The sequence below is a fragment of the Corvus kubaryi genome, unplaced genomic scaffold, assembly GCF_017639235.1.
Source record: "Corvus kubaryi isolate FWS band 111438036 unplaced genomic scaffold, C.kubaryi_AGA036_p1.0 37382, whole genome shotgun sequence".
NCBI classification, from domain to species: domain Eukaryota; kingdom Metazoa; phylum Chordata; class Aves; order Passeriformes; family Corvidae; genus Corvus; species Corvus kubaryi.
The window spans coordinates 5,979,904-6,000,114 of record NW_024581124.1 but is presented as its reverse complement, the minus strand read 5'-3'; the positions used below and the strand labels follow the sequence as shown (position 1 = coordinate 6,000,114).

The 20,211-nt window shown below is 42.3% G+C and overlaps 2 protein-coding genes across 2 annotated transcripts in view; both read left to right on the top strand.

The window, feature by feature from the left end:
* The first annotated feature begins 1,501 nt into the window (after positions 1–1,501).
* On the top strand, positions 1,502–16,721 carry SBNO1 (strawberry notch homolog 1). Its single transcript, XM_042034753.1, has 10 exons — positions 1,502–1,638; positions 7,939–8,072; positions 8,528–8,632; positions 9,477–9,786; positions 11,765–11,865; positions 12,989–13,085; positions 14,181–14,341; positions 15,318–15,451; positions 15,599–15,732; positions 16,621–16,721. The coding sequence occupies exons 2-9, from the start codon at positions 7,941–7,943 to the stop codon at positions 15,717–15,719; spliced, it is 1,161 nt and encodes a 386-aa protein (XP_041890687.1). The 5' UTR covers positions 1,502–1,638; positions 7,939–7,940; the 3' UTR covers positions 15,720–15,732; positions 16,621–16,721.
* Positions 16,722–18,573: 1,852 nt separating this feature from the next.
* The window catches only part of PITPNM2 (phosphatidylinositol transfer protein membrane associated 2), a 16,403-nt gene continuing 14,765 nt past the window's right edge, over positions 18,574–20,211 (top strand). The window contains exons 1-2 of the mRNA XM_042034691.1: positions 18,574–18,600; positions 18,877–18,883. Of these exons, the coding sequence (XP_041890625.1) occupies positions 18,574–18,600; positions 18,877–18,883 (34 nt within the window). The remainder of the gene's footprint in view (positions 18,601–18,876; positions 18,884–20,211) is intronic.

Below are 20,211 nucleotides of genomic sequence, written 5' to 3'. Positions count from 1 at the left end.
ATTGAAATTGTTCTTCTCGTCTCTGGCCACACTTGTATTGTCTTTTTCTCCATCTGAAGCACCACTGATTAATCTGAATTACTTAAATCAGTTTAATTAACGTTGCTTTGTCTTTAAATAGTTTAGCCTTAATCTGTCTAATCCTTTATTGGTTATATTAATCCCTGTTAAATTTGTCTAATGATAAAATAAGCAAACTTGCACGAGTGAATGAGTAGCACTGAACATTTGAAGGAATTTCATGATTGCTCACATTTCATCTGTGTCCGGCTCAATTCTAAGTGTGAAAGTTCTTACAAATTTTCATGTTCTTACACAACTGGGAAAGCATTTTATTGGAAGATTGTCTCGTTTTTAACAAGTCTTCTCAGTCTGAGGGCCTCCAGCGCTAAAAAGATGTCTCCAAACGTGAAACTATCATGAGTGGTCTCCAGATTTTCACTCACTCTCTGCACCAGGAAGTTTCACATTAGCAGCTTGTAAAATATTTGCAAGGGAAAACTCATCTGCCAGCACATCCCCACGGGTGCGGCATTCCCAGGGTGGGCAGCAGGGATGTCCCCCCGCGTTCTCCTGGGGGAGTCCAGGGAGCCCCTGTGAAGGAACACCGCAGAGTCGCGGCGCTGTGAGGGGGCGGAGGCGACGGTGTCCTCAGGGAGCGGGAACGGGGTGCGCGGAGCCGCCAGCCGCGGCGGGATGGAACGGGACCAGGGGGCCGCCTGAAGTGAGACGCATTTACCCGAGCGGGGATAAGCTGAGATAACACGGTTTCCCCTCACGCCGGCAGCCCCCAGGGCCCGAGCCCCGCGCCCGGCCCGGTCCCGCCGCTGCGGGGCCGCTCCCGCCACCGCCACCTCACGCAGAGGCGCGCGCACGGCGCCTCCTCCCCCCCCCCCCCCCCCCCGCGCGCGCGCCGCCCCCCCCCGGTCACCCCCTCCCCGTGATGCAGCGAGAAACGGGAGATCTCGCGAGAGCTCCGCCGCTCTGCCGCGTTCTCGCCGGCAGCCGCCATCTTGGGGAGCATCGGTCACGTGACCGCTCGCAGCCGTTCGCCTCCGCCTTCCCCTCCCCCCACCCCACCGGGAACCGGGCCCGGATCGCCAAGGCTCGATTGCAGCCGCCGCCCTGGGGCGGGGTCCGCCCGCGGGGACGTCGCTTATTTGAAGGACGGTGGATACGCCGGGTTTTTTTGGGGGGGAGGGAACGGGGAACTCGCTGCCTTCCCGTTGCTGAGGGCAGGGAAAGACCGAGGCGCGGCATGTCACGTGACGGGGGGGCGAGCGGGAAGCGCGCGCCAGGGCCCGGCGGCGGCGGCGGTGGGAGGGGGGGGGGGTGGGCGCGAGACGGCGGCGGCCACGTGACCGGGCAGCCCGCGGGGCGGGGGGGGGTCACGTGGTGCCGAGCGCGCGCCAGCGGCGGGCGGTGGCCGGCGGTGTCACGTGGGAGGGGAACGCGCGCGGCGCGGCGGGGGGAGGGAGGCGCGGCCCGGGTCACGTGGTGCGGGCGGCCCCCGGCCCCCCCTCCCCTGTGAGGGGAGGGAGGGCAAAGATGGCGGCCGTGAGTTAGAAAGCGGCGGGCGGCGGGGCCGGCGGCGGAGACTTCCACGAGCCCGCGGGAGGATCGAGCGCGACAGAGTGAGTCCCACGCTGTCCTTTCGCCAGGCGCCGCGCCTCTTTGGCCACCTTGGGCCCCTCCCCGTGCTGCGGGGCCGCCCCGGGGGTTTCCTCCCCTCAGCTCCTGACCGGGGCCCGCGGCGGCGGCGTGGGGGTGTCCGGGGGTGACCCGCCGTGCTGGGAGCGGCTCTGCGTCTCCCTCGGTGCCTCAGCCCCGGAAGACTCTGCGGCCGCCCCCGCGAGGGTCCCGGTGGGCTGGGGGCGGCGCGGCGGGCGGGGGAGGCGCCGCCGCCGCCCCGGCGGGGCCCTGGGTGTCCCGCGAACTTCGTGCCTGGGGGCGTGCGGGGGCGGGCGTCGGGGCCCCCCGGTTCTGGGAAGCGCTTCTGTAACGGGGGCGGGCGCGGCGGTGGGTTTGGCCGCCCCCCCCGCCGCATCCCTGCGCGGGCAGAGCCCCCCGGGCCGGCCCGCGCCTTTGTGCGCTCTTTCCGCGGCTGGTGATTGTTGAGGTTTGAAATGGAGAGACGAGGCGGGGGGGATGGGGGTGTTTGATTTATGGTGCCGGAGCGGCTCCGAAAGCCGCCGTGAGACGGAGCCCTCCCGCCCTTCCCCGGGATCGCGGTGCTGTTGAAGGGATCTTTAAAGAGGTGAAGGTCTGGAAACAAAAAGTCGCGCATGGGACAGGATTACGCAGCCGATTCTGGCCCAACCCGGAAGTTTATGTCGGGAACACGTGTTGGTGGGAAGGTGGCGAGGCAGCAGCCGCCGACCCCCCGTCTCTCCCGTCACCTCCCCCGGGGTTTCCCCGCCCGGCCGAGCCCTCCGGGGCCCCGCTGCTCCCGGGGAGCTGAACCGCGGCGACAGACACGGCCTCAAAGTCCAGGGACTCTTAACGAGCGCACCTCAAACAGAGGTTGCTAGGGTGAGTAATAGTTTAACGTAGAAATGCCCCTACAGTCTAATGGGGAAGAGGCCTTGTGGGTCTTTCTTCTGGTTTTTTTTAGGTTGTTTCTTTATTATTTTTAGCTAACCAAGTTCCACACTGCGTTTGAGAGTATAAATTAGAGCTCTTGTACTTTCTTTCAGGTACTCATAGGCTGGTTCTACGTGTTTGATACCTGTTAAAGATGAGGCAAATTTTGTAAATGCTTAAAAAAAAAAACCTCCTTGAATTTATTTATTAGGTAACTCCAGAGTAAGTAAAAAAAAAAAAAATTAGTATGATCAAACGACACAGTGTAAAGTTAGGAATTAACTCAGTGATAGACTATTTGGCTTTAGACTACCAAGGTTGTGTCTGGATTAAAATGATTTAAAAACATACATTAGTGTTTTGCAAGCTGCCCTCCACCAGAACTGAAAATCTGTAGTTGATGATGTAAAGCAAAAATTGAAATTGTGTAACAGCATGACATTTGAGTTGGTATTCTGTATCTACCTCACAGCCATGAGATATTACATTTGTATGCAATCTTGATATTTAGAAATAAAATGTGGGCAGTTTGTCTTTTTGTCCAGACTACTTCTTTGGTTTCAAAACTGGCTGAGAACTATTGTAAAAGCCATTGAAGCAGGTCATGGATATAGGTAATAGTGCTTTGAGACACACAGGAGCTGGTTCCTGGGCTAAAACTAAGGATCCTGGTGCTTGCATGCTGCTCTTAGTTCTTTGAGTTTTTACTTCTTAAAGACTTTCACTACTGGCCAAATTACCAGCTCCAGCCTTTTAGTCTGAAAGTTGATTTCATGCCAAATTATTGCATTGTTAAGTCTTCTAATATTTTCAAAACTCCCGAATTTCACATCTGCAGACTGTGTAACATGACAGTTGTAAATTTTGTAGAACAGTCATTAAAGATCATTGAGGCAGAGTCGAACTCCACAGCACCCTGAAGTGTCCCTCATGTCCTTGAAAGCTTTGACGTTTGAGCAGTAACCAGCCTTGGAAAAATGGGAATGGTTTTTCTAGGATTGGGGTTAACTTATGATTTTTGTGAAAACAACTTTGTGCATGTAAATGCAAAATTAACTACTAGTCTTGAGGTTAAGGCATGGAAGGATGAGTGAGTTCATTAATTAGGGCTTTGCTCTTTGATTGGATGGTGACTTGGAGAGGACCAGAAGGAGTTGGGTTGGTTGGGTTTTTTATTGTTACCCAGGTTGCCTTCTGGAGCCAAAAGCTGCAAGATGAGCAGAACCCATGTGGATATCCAGAGAATCCTGTTGGGTGGGATGGGGCTTAGCAGCCCTTACACCTCTGCTGTGAGAGGCTGCAAAAGGAGATGTGAAATTTTCAGGTCAATAATAACTCACAGTTTAGACAGGCAGAGAATTTGCAGGGCAAAGCTGTCTATTTGTGTGATATTATAAATGGCTTCCAGCATAGTTCAGGTGACATGTATTCCTCAAAAAGGCAGTGGGATAAACCTTTCCAGTAAAAGAACAAGAATTGCTGAATGCTGTTTGTGTCCCAGGCAAGCATTAACACCCAGTTGGGTACACCACAGAGCCCAGGTGTCTGAAGGGCTTGGGAATAGCTGTGCCTGGTTGATTGTGATGTTTGATTTGGACCAACTTATGATACTGTAATTGATTATGGTTTTTAAATAAGTACTTTAGGCATGCAGTGTTAAAATGTGTAACTCACAGACCTAAAAATCTAAAGGCTTTTCATTGTTTGGGATTCTACCATTATCTTTCTCAGGGGAAGCAGAGCAGGTTGCTTGACATGTGTTTTAGGATCTTTTTTTTTTCTTCTTTTTTTTGTTTTGTTTCTTTGTACCAAAGCTAAAATGGAAAGAGGGAGAGAGCCAGGTTGGCATGGATACATGGCATTCTGGTTTTGTATCTTTAAATCAGGAATTATTTACATAATGTGCAGTGATCACAAAACCTTCTCTTTAGCAAAGTTTTAGGCTACATTCTTCATCAGGAGAGCACTTTACAGAAATGTATGGGGTGTTTTGGTAGCCCTTCTTGAAATGGCAGCAGTTTGTTTTTTCTTGAAACAAAGAAAATAATTAAGATACTACTATTGTTGAAATTTCATAAACACATTTTTTTAGTTTTATTGAATAGGCTGATTCTCGCTTAGTGACACTGGACTACCTCACTAAACATAGACAGTCTTATCTGCAAGATTCTATATGCTCAAAACAGTCTTTGAGTGATGAAATGCTCGGGGAACAGCTTGTAATATTCACAACTTTTTAATAAGTAATTTCTTTTGGAGATTTTGAAGATGTGGCAAACAGGTCCTTATATAGTATTGCCAAGGCTGAGCTGCAGAGCTTGATAAAGTCACTTTCACTTGTGTTAACTGAGGAGCCTCCTACCTTGCAAGATTATGGAGCTGTTTCAGCCTGATAATGTTTTAAGCTTAACCACCATGTGCTACAGAAAATAAACTTAAGTTACCACAATGCAGCTTCTCCTGTATTTTTTTTCTTCCTCATTTAATTTCCTTGCTAAATTAAAATGGGGAGGGTGGGTAGCATTGGTGCTTGGAAGCTGCACAAAGCCTAAAATTGGTGCTAAGTATTCAGTGACTTCTAATGTAAAAATTCTAGAAGTTCAGAATTCCTTTTGTTCCAAACAAAGCAGCTTTGTTCCTACTATACAGAAACAAAATAAGTGAAACTAGTCAAACTTTCATTGTCCAAACTGACAGACAAACAATTGCTGTTGTTTTACTGAGCTTTTTTGCTGGGTTGTGAGCAACCATGAATTTTTAAGACTTAAAATTGGGATTATCAGGAGAGAGGTGCACCGGGGGGGATTTCTTACATGAAAGCAGCCCCACTAGAAAGCAGTGCTTCTAAACTGGAGATGCTTACTCTGAAATTGTAGGAATTGCTTTGCTAGTTTCTATCACCAGTCATCTACTGAAAACTTTGAAATAAGCAACTAAAGCATTACTGCTATGAATTAGGTTTTTTTCTGACCTCTGAAACTTTTAAGATATCTGAGCCATTGTGTTTTTAAAGGTTAAAAATGTAGAGTTCAGTGTCATTGTGGATAGGCAAAACTGGACTTGAAACATACGCGATGAGTTGTGACACCATGGTAGGGTGGCTGGGGAAGATGTGTTTTTTGTGGTGTTGGTGTGGGTTTTTCTTCTAGCCTTGGTTTTGCTTTGAGTCTCAACTTCATAGAAAGGCCTTTTCTTGTGTCATGAGAGCAGACTAGAAGTTCTTGAGTAACTTTTTTTTTCTCTTAAGTAAAAAGCCCCAAGCTTCTGCCTTTGTGTCTCTATTCAGTACAGTCACTTAACTCTCAGCCAAGTTCTAGTCATATCTTCTTCTAGCGGTGGGGTGATGGTAACTCCATGCAGACTAAAGAATGACGTAACTGATGCTTTTTTTCATTGTACATTTAGACATTTTAGTTTTTGTCCTTTGAGCAAAGGTGTTGCCCTGTGTGGAGGGATGCTCATGCCTCTTTTCCAAATGGATACTGTGAAGTTTTGTGATTTCATAGGGTTTTGGAGCTGCTGTTTTGACTGGGTGACCTGTGTTAATTCCCCTTATGTAGAGAAATTCATCTTCAATAGCTGCTCTCAAGTTCTGAACACCAAAAGTACCGATAAGCAAAAATCTCATCTGCAGACTTAAACCTTCCCCCTGCTCACCTGTTTCTAATTAGTAAACAATGCTGCAAGCTTCTAAGCTTAGCTGTGATGGTCACTGTTAAGGTTTTAGTCTGATGAAAATTAAGGATTTATCCTACTTAATATATATATATAATCCACTTTTTTTTTGAGACAGGAAGCGCAATCTTTTTCTGGAATGAAAGGTGAAACTAAAAGTCAGTTCTTACCATTTTTGTTGACCCATTCAGGGTTCTAGGAGACAGACTAGTGGGTGGTAACATCCTTTAATGATGCTGCCATGTTAATTATATTTGCTAGATGTCTTAATATTTCTTAGTATCTTCTGTACCTCATAGCAACAAACCAGGCCATTCTGCCAATCTATTTGGTCGCCTCAAATCCCTTTAAAAAAGAAGAGTCTGGTTCTGACAAGCAGGTGGTGTTTGATGGGGCTGTGTGTGGTCAGTAGCAGTCCCACCAATTGTTTGTTGTTTTAGTATTGTTTGGGGCATCTTTAAGTCTTTGATGCTTAAAAGTGTATCTTCCCCTTGTCCCAGTACCTTGCATTAACCACTTGTGGTGCCACCATCTCAGTATGAATCCATGACAAAAAATAGCAGGTTTCTCCCTGCTCTTGCACAGACTAAAATTAGGAAGAGTAAGAACTAAGTGCCTGAGGCTTAGCTTATTACAAGAATTACCTGTTCTGCTAAATGTGCTGAGGAATACGTGTGACCAGCCAGCTGGATGTGGCTTAGCTGTGTATGTAGAAGGGATAAGCAAGGGAATGCTGTTTTGCAGTCTTGTGCATGAACATCTAAAATGCCAGCACTTACCTGCTTTAGGGTAGGTGTATGGCTTCATTGGGTTTCGATGTTTTGTTACCAGTGGGTGTTAAGGGGTGTGGAGGGTAAGTGAAATTAAGATCTGCTTGAGGTGTATTTTAGACTGTATAAGCAACAGCTCAAGTTCAGCGAAATAATTTAATTTTTATCTTAATGCTAGGGCAGATGGGTTTCCTTCTTAAGCAAGTGAAACATGTTATCTTCTCTCTTCATCTTTAAATATGGAGTATTTGGCTTTTTAATAAGTTTTTATGCTGTCTAGAATAGCTTTTTGAAATTAGTTTTCCTTGTCCTACACGTAAAGGAGTCCGTGACCTGATGTTAGTGTCCTATTTAATAAGCAGTTACATACTATAATAGTGGCACGTTTGTTCTCTCCACTATGCAAAACAAAATTTCTCCAGTGAATGAATGTAACCTAATGTAAGGGCAAGCAAGAAATAAAAGCTTTCCTTACAAGCTCTTTATCACTAACTTGTTACAAGATAAAGTAAATGAGTTTTAATTGTACTTCCCTTGTGCGGTTGCTTCACCGACAAAGATGGATCATTAGCATAACGTGGTCTCACCATTTCTGCTCTTGGTATTTCTTGTAATGTTTGAAAATGTAGTGCCTCAAAGACTAGAAAAGGTGTCTTAAGTTTATGGGTATGATAGCATTTTGTGTAGTTCTCTCTGCTTTTAAATGTGGTGGGTATGTTGAAAAGCCTACAAATAAACAAAAGAACCAGAGCAAATAGAGAAAGTGAAACTCTGTGTACAAGAGACTGCACTGTGAGTGCCCTTAAATCCAGGAAAGGGAGTTTTGTGTGGGCAAAAAATAAATCAGAATTAAATGTACTTGTATTTACAGTTTAATTTCTTTTTTTTTTTTTTTTTTTTTTTTTTGTAGAGATGGTGGAGCCAGGACAAGATCTGTTGCTTGCTGCTTTGAGTGAGAGTGGGATCAGTCCAAATGACCTCTTTGATATTGACTCTCCAGACGTGGTTCTTGCAAATCCAGCACCAACTCCAGCTGTTCAGCAGGTTAAAACAAGAACATAGGGATTTGTTAGAGAGAGCTTGGGTTTGCTGTGATGGTGAGGTTAAAGGCGGTGATGTCCATAGCAAATGGTTGAAGCATGTGGAGTTTTCATAACTTTCTTGCTTCATAGTACTGAGATTGGAAAATGACTTGCTAAGTAGTTTTTAACTTGTACACAAAAAAAGCAATCTGAAACACTTGAGGTCAGTACAAACAGAAATATGCTTAATTCTGGACATAACATGGGGACATAATGCCGTGGTATCCATGGAGAACTCTCATGTCATTGGGGTCTAGCTGCTCTACAATAAAATGCATTAAAAGTGTAATAAAATACCGTGTTTAAGCTCCATGATGGCCTTCAGTCTGCCAGATTGTAGCCATTTCAGGCACAGACTGGGAACAAAAGCCTTAAGGTTTTATTCCTGCTGACTTGTTTGCTTTCTTCGCTCTGCAGTCAGTACCGCTTAGTGCGTTAGAACTGGGCCTGGAGACTGAGGCTGCAGCTGCTGTGAAACAAGAACCAGAGACTGTATCTACTCCAGCCTTATTAAATGTTCGGGTAAGAGCTGGTGCTCCAGGATTTAGATGGGGAGGGGGCTTAACCTGGGCTGGGCACCAGGTGCCCACTAAGCTGCTTTATCACTCCCCCACCTCAGTTGCACAAAGGCTAAAAAATGATGGCGAAAGGCTCATGGGTTGAGATAAGGACAAGGGAGATCAGTAATTTGTCATGGGCAAACCAGACTCAACTTGAGGAAATTAATTCATTGCCAGTTAACAATGGAGTAGGAAAATGAGAAATAAGAACAAATCTAAAAATACCTTCTCCCCACTCCTTCTTTTGTCCTGGGCTCAACTTCACTCCTGCCATCCATGGGCTGTGGGGGAGTCCCTGCTCCAGCACCTGGAGCACCTCCTCCCCTTCCTTCACTGACCTTGCTGTCTTCAGAGTTTTCTCACATATTCTCACCTCTCCCTCCCAGCTGCTGATTGTGCAACAGTTTTTGCCTCTGCACTGCCAGTGTCACTGACTGGCTGGGCCTTGGCCAGCAGTGGGTCTGTCTTGCAGCGGGTTGGACTGGCTTTATCAGATATGGGGGAAACTGTAGTGGTCGTATCTTGTACCTGGGCGATGAAATTTTTGTTTTATTTTTTTATTTCCTTTTCCTTACCTTAAAATAAAATCTAAAAATAACCTCCCGAAATATGTACAATGTATTTTTGCTCAGACTGTTGCAGCACAAGATAATTAACTCCGGCATCTTCAGTGTGTTATTTGAAGACATTTCTTATTACGTATCTTCTAAAAACTGATGTATCCTGTGCACTAAATGAAAGGCTAATAAAGTTTGCTCTTTCTTTTTGACCGTTTTCTGAAAACTTACCTGCTTCTTTGTTGCCAGCAACCACCATCCACCACAACCTTTGTGCTGAATCAAATAAATCAGCTACCAACTTTGGGGACGACAATAGTGGTGACAAAAACGACGCCTGTCACGACCTCGAGGCAGACGATCACTGTAGCAAAGATCATCCAGACCAGCACAACCACTCGGCCCTCGGTGGCAGCACCAGCAGTTCGCAATGCCTTGACCACTGCACCTTCCAAGGACCAGATTCAGCTGAAAGATCTGCTAAAGAACAATAGTCTTAATGAACTCATGAAATTGAAGCCACCTCCTAATATTGCCCAACCAGTAGCAACAGCAGCAAGTGAGTTTTCTCCTTTCTTTGTAATTACAGTATTTTAGACAAATAGTGGAATAACGAAGATCTTAGCACATCATGGATTTTCATTGATTAGTACAATATCATGGTAAAATGAAGTCGTTCAGGAAACCTGATAAATTTCATTCTGTGGTAGTGTTAGAATTTAGGGTGTAGTAGTACAAAAAACCAGACTTACAAAGAAATTAAACTCTTGATTTACTGCATGGAATGAGGAAAACGACAGATTGCAGCTGGAAAATTGGTAAAATTAATTTGTGAATGTTACGGAAGTCTATTAGCTATGTTAGTGGAGTCTCCATCAGTTCCTGTTCTACTCTGTACTTGGAACTACAACAGACTAGTACTTCTTTTTATTTAGCATCTTTGAAACTAGATTTGTAGCTCATGATAAAGTGTTTCTGTGAAGTGTCTCCTCCAAAAGAAAAATCTGTCCCTTTATTTCATTGGAGGCATCAGATCTATTGTTTAAAAACTTAAGTCCTAAAAACTTGCTGTTTATTTTCATGTTACTTCTGAGAAGTTGCATTAACTTAAATGCCACAAGTACTTTTTTCCCGCACTCCCAATCTTTGTTGTGTGATTCCTTCCGTAATATTTCCTTATATGTTATTTTTAACCTGTGGTCAACTTAATACAAGGGAAAAGCTGCGTGTGTGTGAAACTTTAACTCTTTCGAGTTGTTCTGATTTTAGCATGAGCTTAAGATCAGATTAGTTCAGTTTGAAAATATCTCTCTATTCCTGTTTTTTTTCTGAAAGGTATGCAGGTGTTTTCTGAATTTCTGTTATTGTCATTGTCTCTGAAACAAGCTTTGCTGATTTTAGAGGTGTGGTTGGCATAACCTATTTTTCTGTATGCAGAGGGAGTGCAGTATAGGAGCTGTCTGTTGGAACTGAAACAAAAAGCAGAATGTCCCTCCTCATGTCGTTGCTTCTCCTAGGGAGTGGTTGCCAAAACCCAAGTTAGGACATGAACTGAAGTTGGGGCAGGGAGTAAAGGAAGTGAGGAAGAGGAGGGGAGAAAGTGAACAGGGATAAATCAGTCCTATTAAATCAAGTGAAAACTCAGAGAAGCACAGAATAGGTGATACCAACATACAATAACTGGTAGAGTGGCCCAGCTGCAGAAAACAGTTGAATCTGTAGCTGCTGTATAAAGTGAAAAGGAGACCTGCAACTTCTAGAACTGCATTCCTAATCTTATTTGTGTTCCTGTGTCTCTGGATCTTTCCTCATGTTTATTAAAAAAATGGCAAATACTTGTAGCAGAGAGAAGGTCTTGAAAGGAAAATGGTCTTTTCATATAATTCAGGCAGCAGGAGTTCTAGATGGAAAAATATTAAGAAGTTAAATTATGCAATGTCTTTGAGGAAAACATTTATTTGTGCAACTGTCCTAATTGTTTTTAGGGGCAATTATGCTAAGTTTATTACATACATTGACATGATGGAAGCTTGACAGCTGCTTTCAATGTTTTGCATCCATCCTTATGCAAATTATTGTAGTTCTGTACTGAGCCCTATTCCTAGTTGCTTGCAAATGTGACTGAGGACAGGAAGGTTAATAAATGGTCTTCTTAAAGGAACCTGTCACAAACTTCAAACAACTGAGTCCGAAGTGTTGACCTTTTGTTTTACAGAACTAATGGTAGTTTCTCCTAAGGTGGTGAGTGCCACCACACCACATAAGTTCATTTCTGTTGAAACGTTGGCCTTTCTGGTTAGTTGTTCATGGACACAGTGGCATTGCATGGGAAGTTCCTTCGGTCAAAGGAGTAACAGGATTTAACTCCTTGCTCAGACTCGTTAATTTGGGCAGGGGTATTGATTGATTGTGTTCTTGAAGCATCAGTGTGCTACTGGATTCTTTAAACTTCTCTTCCAGCTCATTAATAGAGCAGCATGTTAATCTGAGTTGATGTTTGGAGGGAATTCCTGTAAACCACAGCTTTTCTTTTGCAGCTGACCTAAGCAATGGTGCAGTGAAGAAGGAGGCTTCCACAAAAGAGGTAGCAAGAATATGGATAAATGACATTAAAATGAGAAGTTTTTCACCTACTGTGGTAAGTGGCACAAATGATTCATTTGCCAAACAAATGTGTTGCTGGCCATAAACAGTTGTGACCAGTTTCAGGAGTTACTCATACTTGTCTTGTGTGTGGTGGAACTGTCAAGTGCATCTGTTTGTTCAAAAGGTCAGTTGCTCCACTAGATGAAAGTTGGTTAGATGAGTGAAGTTAACAGCTGTGTAGAGCAGACTTGGATAGTAAATGACAATTACAAGAAATTACTGTCCTTAGCAGAACCTGGTGTGGGCCAGGAAGGGTGTGGCTCTGAGTAAAGGTGATAAGCATAGCATTTCCTCTGGGTTAAGACATTTTCTTTTAAAATAACTAGTGATGAGGAAACTAAAAGACTTCCCTCTAGCATGGCTGTCCTTCTGGGCAGTTGAATTGAAGATGTAAATTGAGTATCATTCAATTTCCTAAATGTAATAAAATTACATTCTGATGCTGTAAACACTTGAGTTTTGCATCTTCACTGCTAGCTAGACTCAGGCTGAGGTTTGGGAAGAACTGTGCTCCTCAGTGACTGGCATACCAAAAGGGTTTTTCAGATCACTTTTATATTAGACATTAGTAGTTGTGGAAGATGTTTGATTTTTTCATCTATGAAGTGCTTTACAAATATATAAATATTTACATTGATCAGGGTCACAGTAAATGGGTAACTGTCAGGTTTCAGAGGATACTGGGTGGAACTGACTATTTAACTATAAAGTTGTGAAATGATGTCACAAAAGTGAAACTGCAGGAGACTTCAGAGGAGTACTTGAACATGGGGGCTGTTGTGTTTTCAAGGCAATTTTTTTAAAGTCATAGTCTGGTTTTAATATGCTGTAAGAAGAGGTTTGTTTTCAATTCTGCTTTTGTGGGTTTGGAGTATTTGATCTGCTTGCAAAGGAGAGGAAGTTTCCCGACTTTGTGTCTTTAGAGGGTTGTTTAGAGTGTGAGAAATCTACACTTGTCTGTAGTTTCCCCAGTGATTCGCTGTTTTGTTCCCTACATGTGTTAAAACATTGAAGTGCAAGTTTGTCCTCATTTCCTTTCTCATGTTAATTTCCACGAGATGGAATATTAGCAATGTGCTGTTTGACTAACACAGGTATTTCTTTCTCTGTTCTAGAAAGTGCCAGCAGTAAAAGAAGAGGAGGAACCCGAGGAAGAAGATGAAGAAGAAATGGGCCATGCAGAGACCTACGCTGAATATATGCCAATAAAATGTATGACCTGATCTTTTGTTTCATCAAAAGGCTGAATGCTTTGAGAGTTAGTTTATTTACTCTTTTGTAATTACTAACACAGAAAATAGATACTGTCTGAAGTTAACAGGGCCTGAATGTGTTGTGTGTTTTCCTAGGAAATTTATCTTCTGTAGCACTTAGATTTGGACAATAAGTGGATTTTTAAATAGAAGAGGAATTCTTCAGTGTCTCTTTGAGCAGTACTTGTTTCGCAGATATGAATGATGAACCAAGATCAGGCTCTTTTTTTTTTTTGCCTCTGTTAAGATGCCTCGTGCCTCAGCAGAGGAAATTTCGTAAAGGAATTAAGTGCTCACTGCTACACTTAGGAATCTAGTTTGAGTCTTTTGGTGTGAAATCACCCTAAGCACATTCTTCCTGCATTGTTCCTGGCTGACTACTTAGAAATGGCTCTTAGTTGTTTTTTGAGTGAATCTTTTACTACTGTTAATTGCCATCTCCTCTTTTTTCTCTTTTCTTTTTTGTACCCATTTACAACAAGCTGTTACCTTGTTTCCTAAATACAGTGACTTGCTGTAAAAGCAAGGCAAAAATTTGCAGGGAGTTTGTAGCTAAATGATTAATTTTTATTGTTACTGATGAGATCTGTCAGCAATTAAACCATGTCTGTTCTAAATCCTTTCTCTTCTCATTCTGCTTAAAAATGGCACTATATAAATAGTGCGAAGAATGCTGCTTTTGATTCTGGCATCCTGAGGCTGCTTCTGGCCTTTTGGGCAGACAAGGTTCAGACTGGTTTTTTCTCAAACGAGTCAAGTACACAAATACTTCAATTTTCTGTTAAGTGAGTTTTATCTCTCTTCATAAAAAGAGAGGGAAGGTGGCGAGAAGAGAAAGTTAAGATTGCAGTTATAAATTCAGATTAATGTGTTCCTTCATATGCAGTGCAGTTTAACACTTGACAGATTGTTGCAATGAAACATACTTGTTGAGTTCAGCCTTTGCAATCACAATTGTAATTTGTTTGGGTAAATATAATAACTCGTGCTGCAGCAACAGAACTTTGTATTATATTTTCATCTTCTGCCTTCCTTCCCCTTCTTTCTCAACCAGTAAAAATTGGTCTACGTCATCCTGACCCAGTAGTGGAAACCAGCTCATTATCCAGTGTGACTCCTCCTGATGTGTGGTACCAGACATCAATATCAGAAGAAACGATTGACAGTGGCTGGTTGTCAGCTTTGCAACTCGAAGCAATCACTTACGCAGCCCAGGTATGCCAGACATCAGTGCAGCTTAAAAGCTAACAGAGAATTTAAGAAGAAAAACTGCTATCTGACAAGTGCAGCTATGTCAGTTTTACAGGGAGATAAAATAATAAGAGCTTAAAGGTTTGAGCTTCATTAGAAGATGGCAGGTGAGCTTTAGCTCAGATAAATGTGAGGTAATACACCTAGGAAAACTTCTTCTAAACCACTGCCATGATGCTGATCTCCAACTGTCTTAAAACTCAGAAAGAACATGTTAGTCATTTTTATTTCTCTGAAATAACTTAATGGCTGCAGTAGCAGCAGGCTGAGAAAGCCAGGCCTGTTCAACATCCTTGGGAAGGATATATAGAACAGGACTGGATGTTATTTTGCTGCTGGATTAAACTTCAGTGTGCCCACCCCAGATGTGTGTGCAGCGCTCTGCATGCTGAGGAGGGAGGTAGTGGAGTTAGAGGACAACTAAAATGATCACAGGAGGGAAAAAATTGCCTCCAGAAAAGAGACTGACACAGCTGTGACACATGGGGCTGGAGAGGAGAGAAAGGAATGGGAATGAAATCAGGGTTAAGATAATCAAGAAGTGATAGCACACAAAACCAAGAGCAAAGCAGGACTTGGTGTCACTGACAGGAGATTGGTTTAAAATGGGTAGATTCAGAACACTGCATTCCACAGGCTGTGGATGTCTGGGTCTTGCTGCTACAAAAGGCTCTGCAGGTGGATATCAGTGGGTTAGGAAAAGACACAAAATATTGGACAGATACTTAGAGTAGTTCTGTGTGCTGAGGAGAGAATGGATCACATAATGCAGTTAGGGTGCTCTGCTGTCCCTAAATAAATCCCCTCTTCCTGCTTCCAGGAGTTTGCTTGGATCACTAGTCTCCTCCAATAGGATGTTTCTTATGTTTGCTCTTTTCTGACAATCCCCTGTGATGTGTTCTGGAGAATGGGTACAAGTTTTTTGTTCTTTCTCCTACAGCAACATGAAACATTCCTGCCCAATGGAGACAGAGCTGGATTCTTGATAGGTGATGGTGCTGGTGTAGGAAAAGGAAGGACCATAGCTGGAATAATCTATGAAAATTACTTGTTAGGCAGAAAAAGAGCAGTCTGGTAAGTGTGTCAGGATTTGTTAGAGCAGACACTCTAGTGACTCTATGACTTAAATTCAGGGTCATCTGTCTTCTGACAAATGCTCTAGCAACTGCCTTTTGAGCTTCTGCTGTAACTTACAGAATGTGCTTTGTTTTATATCTTCAGGTTTAGCGTTTCAAATGATCTGAAATACGATGCTGAAAGAGATTTGAGAGATATTGGAGCAAAAAACATATTGGTGCATTCATTAAACAAGGTGTGGAAACTTTTTACTATGTACAGTTGAGGCAGACCTTTAGGTACGCTTGTGTGACGAGTCGTGCATGTTGACTGTTTTAAGAGCAAGAATGTACTAATTTCAATAAATTTGCTGTCTAGGTCTTGTTTGACAGGCCTTAATCTTACAAAGAACCACACAGAGCTTCAAGTTAATCATGTAAATAGGCCCCTTGTAGGATTAAGTCTTAGCATGTGTGCTTTTTAAAAAAAAATTACACTTCAAGCCACTACTGACACTACTAGTAGAGTATTTTGTAGAAGTTGAAATATCCTTTACATCTTTAAAGCTTTGTAGCATTTGAAGTTTTTTCCTTTCTATCTCTCAGTGCATATTTTATATGTAATGCATTTTATGTGTAATACTTGAATAATAGACTTGCTCAGTGATTTATTAAAGCAGCAGTGGTGTGTGCAGTTATTTTTGGAGACACTGACTCTGCTCTGGATTAGCTGCTTAAATTGTGAAGTGTGATTACTGGTTGAATTCACTTGACCTTAAAAGTTTGGTTTAAGTTGGTATTTTTGCTTTTTGAATTCTTAATTTCTAAAATAAAGCTTTAGACGTCATCATTTACAGTAGCAGTGGTAAATACACTTGAGGGATACATTGAAACTAAAATCTGCGTTGTATTTAAATGAAGGAAACCATGTAGCCAAAGAATGTGTCTGCTAAGCTTTTGAAGCCTCAGATTTAGTCTTGCTTAAGTAAATGTTTAAGTAAGGCCCTGTATAACCCCTTAACCACATTGCCATATGCCAGCTGTGCCCTGATAGTGGTGTGGGGTTATGGGTGGCTCCAAGTGTTCACACTTTTAAGGTTAAGACCACCAGCATCCCTTAATCATCTGGTGGGTGAGACTGGGGAGGGGTCTCTCTTGAATAATTTCTGTAATTGCTCTTAATTGCAGTTCAAGTATGGGAAGATTTCTTCCAAACATAATGGAAGTGTGAAGAAAGGTGTCATCTTTGCTACCTATTCTTCTCTTATCGGGGAAAGTCAGTCTGGTGGTAAATACAAAACCAGATTAAAGCAGCTTCTTCACTGGTGTGGTGAAGACTTTGATGGAGTTGTATCCTTTTTCTGGAGTTCATTTGCTTATAATCAAATTGCTGTTTAACTTACATCTTTAAAGATTTGTAGCTATTCCCTATTTGTAATGGCAATCAGTTGTGGGCATGCTCTGACATTGGACTTGCAGTTTTACAAACTTTGTGCCATATTACCATTAACTTGTTGCTACACAGCTCTGGCACAAGAGTGAAGCTTTTGTTTTTTTCTATATCAAACCCATAATATTAAACTATTATCCTTAAGAACTAATATCAGTTTACACTGATATTTTTTACAGACTTATTTAAATATATATTTGGAATATCACCAGCATTTTCAAGAATTCAAGTGTTGGCAATTTTGCTCCTAAATACTTACTATTAAACTTTTTTCAAGGTTTTTAGTTAAAGTGACTAGTGTCTTCTTGAGTTTACAATTTGCACCTGCCACCCGTTGTAAGTAGTAGATTTTCTTGCCTTCTGTTCTAACTCCCCATTTTAAAAATAAGTGGGACAAAGTTTTTTCCTAAATTACGGTTCAGATAGTATTTGATGAGTGTCATAAAGCAAAGAATCTGTGTCCTGTTGGTTCATCAAAACCAACAAAAACAGGTCTGGCTGTATTGGAACTTCAAAATAAACTTCCAAAAGCCAGGGTTGTTTATGCCAGTGCCACAGGTATGTACTGCTGGGTTTGCATTAAATGTCTCTGGATGGTTTTGCTGGCACTGGTACAGACTTGTTTTCTTCTTCTAGGTGCATCAGAGCCAAGAAACATGGCATATATGAACCGTCTTGGAATATGGGGTGAAGGAACTCCATTTAGGGAATTCAGTGACTTTATTCAGGCTGTTGAAAGAAGGTAATATTTCAAAGACCTACAGCAAGAATGCTCAGGGTTGTGGCTGACTGTGCTCCCCAGTTCCTTGTCTTCACTGTCTTGTCCTCTGCAAACATGTCCTGTCACGCTAAGAACTCTGCCTTCTAAATCTAGCAGAAATGTAATTTATCATAAGTGGTGAAAAATAAGATGCTTCCCTTGTTCACAGAAAAATTTGAGGGCTTTAAAAGCTTTCTGGGAAAAGAGCCCTCCCAAAAATGTGGGTGTTAGGAAAGCAAAATACTTTGCTGCTCCCCATGAAAACAGCCTGTATTGTACTGAGTATGCTCAGTGTAGCCAATGGCTCACTATTTGTAGAAAGCCTCTGATGTTTATGCATTCATCTTCAGCAATTTAACAGGAGGAAATCTTGTGCTTACTGGCATAAGAACCTCAGTTCGGGGAAATTCTTTGTGCTGTTACAAGGTACTTTGTGTTTCAGAACATACTAATAATACTAAATGTAAGAGGTCAGTAGAAGACGCTGCTGCTGTGTTCTGTGGTGGGTGAGCATCTTGCTTTGCCTACTTAAAAACAATTTTGAACACTTCAGAATGCCACAATAGGGCTTAGGATGCATCTTGTTCACCATCTACATGATGCTTGGTTTTTCTGGACTCTGTGAGTGTAGCCTCACTTCATTACTGAGTACGTATCAAATGAGCAGTAATGAAGTTACAGCCCCAAGCCTGTGAGTAGCAAAGTCACCTGTTTTGCAGGTGACTTCTGTGCTCTCAAGGTGTGTTGCTGTTGCAGAGAACTGAAGTTATTTACTAATTAAATTATTTTCATACCAGCATAAATCTGAATAACTTAAACCAGTTTGTACTATTTAAAATAATCAGCATTTTATAAAGTTAGGTTGCAAGAACTAGCTAATATTTGGATCAACTTCATTATCCAGTTACAGTTTGTAAGTTACTGTCTCCTAATGCATCCTAGGTCATTTGGAAACAAAGTAAGCGAGTTTTACCTCTTGGGATACACTTTAAATTTACAAGGCAGGGATACACTTTTATGTAAAGACTAAATTTCAAATTATTTCAAAAATATATTCACTTTTGTAAGCTGCTTTTTTTCTAAAGTACTTGAGGTTGTTTTGAGGCTTTTTTTTTTTTAACAAATCCTTGCTCTTGAAAATTCTAATATGGACTGAACTTGTTCCTTTATTTTAGAGGTGTTGGTGCCATGGAAATAGTTGCTATGGATATGAAGCTGAGAGGAATGTACATAGCCAGACAGTTGAGTTTTTCAGGTGTAACTTTCAAAATCGATGAAGTTCTGCTCTCACAGGAATATGTTAAAATGTACAATAAATCTGTGAAACTGGTAAGAACCCCATTTTAAATTTGCTTTCTCTGTTGAGTTCTGAGAGGTTGAAGTTGGTCGAAACTTGAATGCTCCTTTTCTTGTTCAGTGGGTCAGTGCTCGAGAGAGGTTTCAGCAAGCGGCCGATCTCATCGATGCAGAGCAGCGAATGAAAAAGTCCATGTGGGGTCAGTTCTGGTCAGCTCACCAGAGGTTTTTCAAGTACCTTTGCATAGCCTCTAAGGTGAAGAGGGTGGTGCAGCTGGCTCGGGAAGAAATCAAGAATGGCAAAGTAGGTTGATCAAGACTTATTTTTAAACATTTATTTTAAATGCAAATTTTTTTTTTGTGTAATACAAATATTTTCAGCCATAGTAGGAGCATGCTTTTGTACTTAATGGTATTTATTGAGCTGAAATTCAGGCAAAATAATCTTACAGTTCAGTCATAGTGACAGTGTCTGGTATTCATTTGTCCTTCAGTGTGTTGTCATTGGCCTGCAGTCGACAGGAGAAGCAAGAACATTGGAAGCTTTGGAGGAAGGTGGTGGGGAACTGAATGACTTTGTTTCTACAGCAAAGTAAGACTGAATTTTAAAAATATTGTTTACAAAACTAACCTTCATCCAGCTTAGTGTGTGTGTGTAGTTATTTGTCCTTCTGTGTGTCAAATGTGCATCAGTGCACAGAAGGTTGGGAATCCCTTAGTACTGATGTTCTTTACTGAAGATGCCTGTACCTAAAATCTGGCAGCACTGCTCAGGTGAGGCAGGGGTTAGTTCCTAGTTCTCCTGGCATTTCAAACTGATGCTTTCAGGTGTGAACAGCTTGTACTGTTCCACTCAAACTGGGGGGACGGGGAGACCTGCCAAGTGTGTGCTGCATTTATACCAGAGCAAGTTACAGACCATGACTTCCCTCTTTGATCAGATGGACCAGAGCCAATCCTGAGACTGCCTTGCAGAAGGTCTTAATAAGTTAACTTAATCTTTTACTTAAATTGAGCAGTAAAAAATGGCAGTAGCAATGCTACTTGTTACCTAAAACAGATTTAACAAGTTATAGCAGTGCTGTAAAATAAATGTCTCCTGCTTTCAAGAAGGTGACAACTACAGTAATGTGGGTGATAATACAGAGAGTGCCCAGCTGCACTCACACAGAGTCATTCTTCAGAGAAGTCAAGCTGTTAAATGTTACAGGTTTGTACTTCAAATAAATGCAAATTCTGCTGAGCAACCCCCTTTTTTTTTTTTTTTTTTTTT

Excerpts from the sequence above, each read along its gene's own strand:
- SBNO1 (XM_042034753.1), top strand. The coding sequence starts at position 7,941 with ATGGTGGAGCCAGGACAAGATCTGTTGCTTGCTGCTTTGAGTGAGAGT. Across the intron at positions 9,787-11,764 it reads ACCAGTAGCAACAGCAGCAA|CTGACCTAAGCAATGGTGCA; the intron begins GTGAGTTTTCTC and ends TTTCTTTTGCAG. Across the intron at positions 14,342-15,317 it reads CAATCACTTACGCAGCCCAG|CAACATGAAACATTCCTGCC; the intron begins GTATGCCAGACA and ends TTTCTCCTACAG.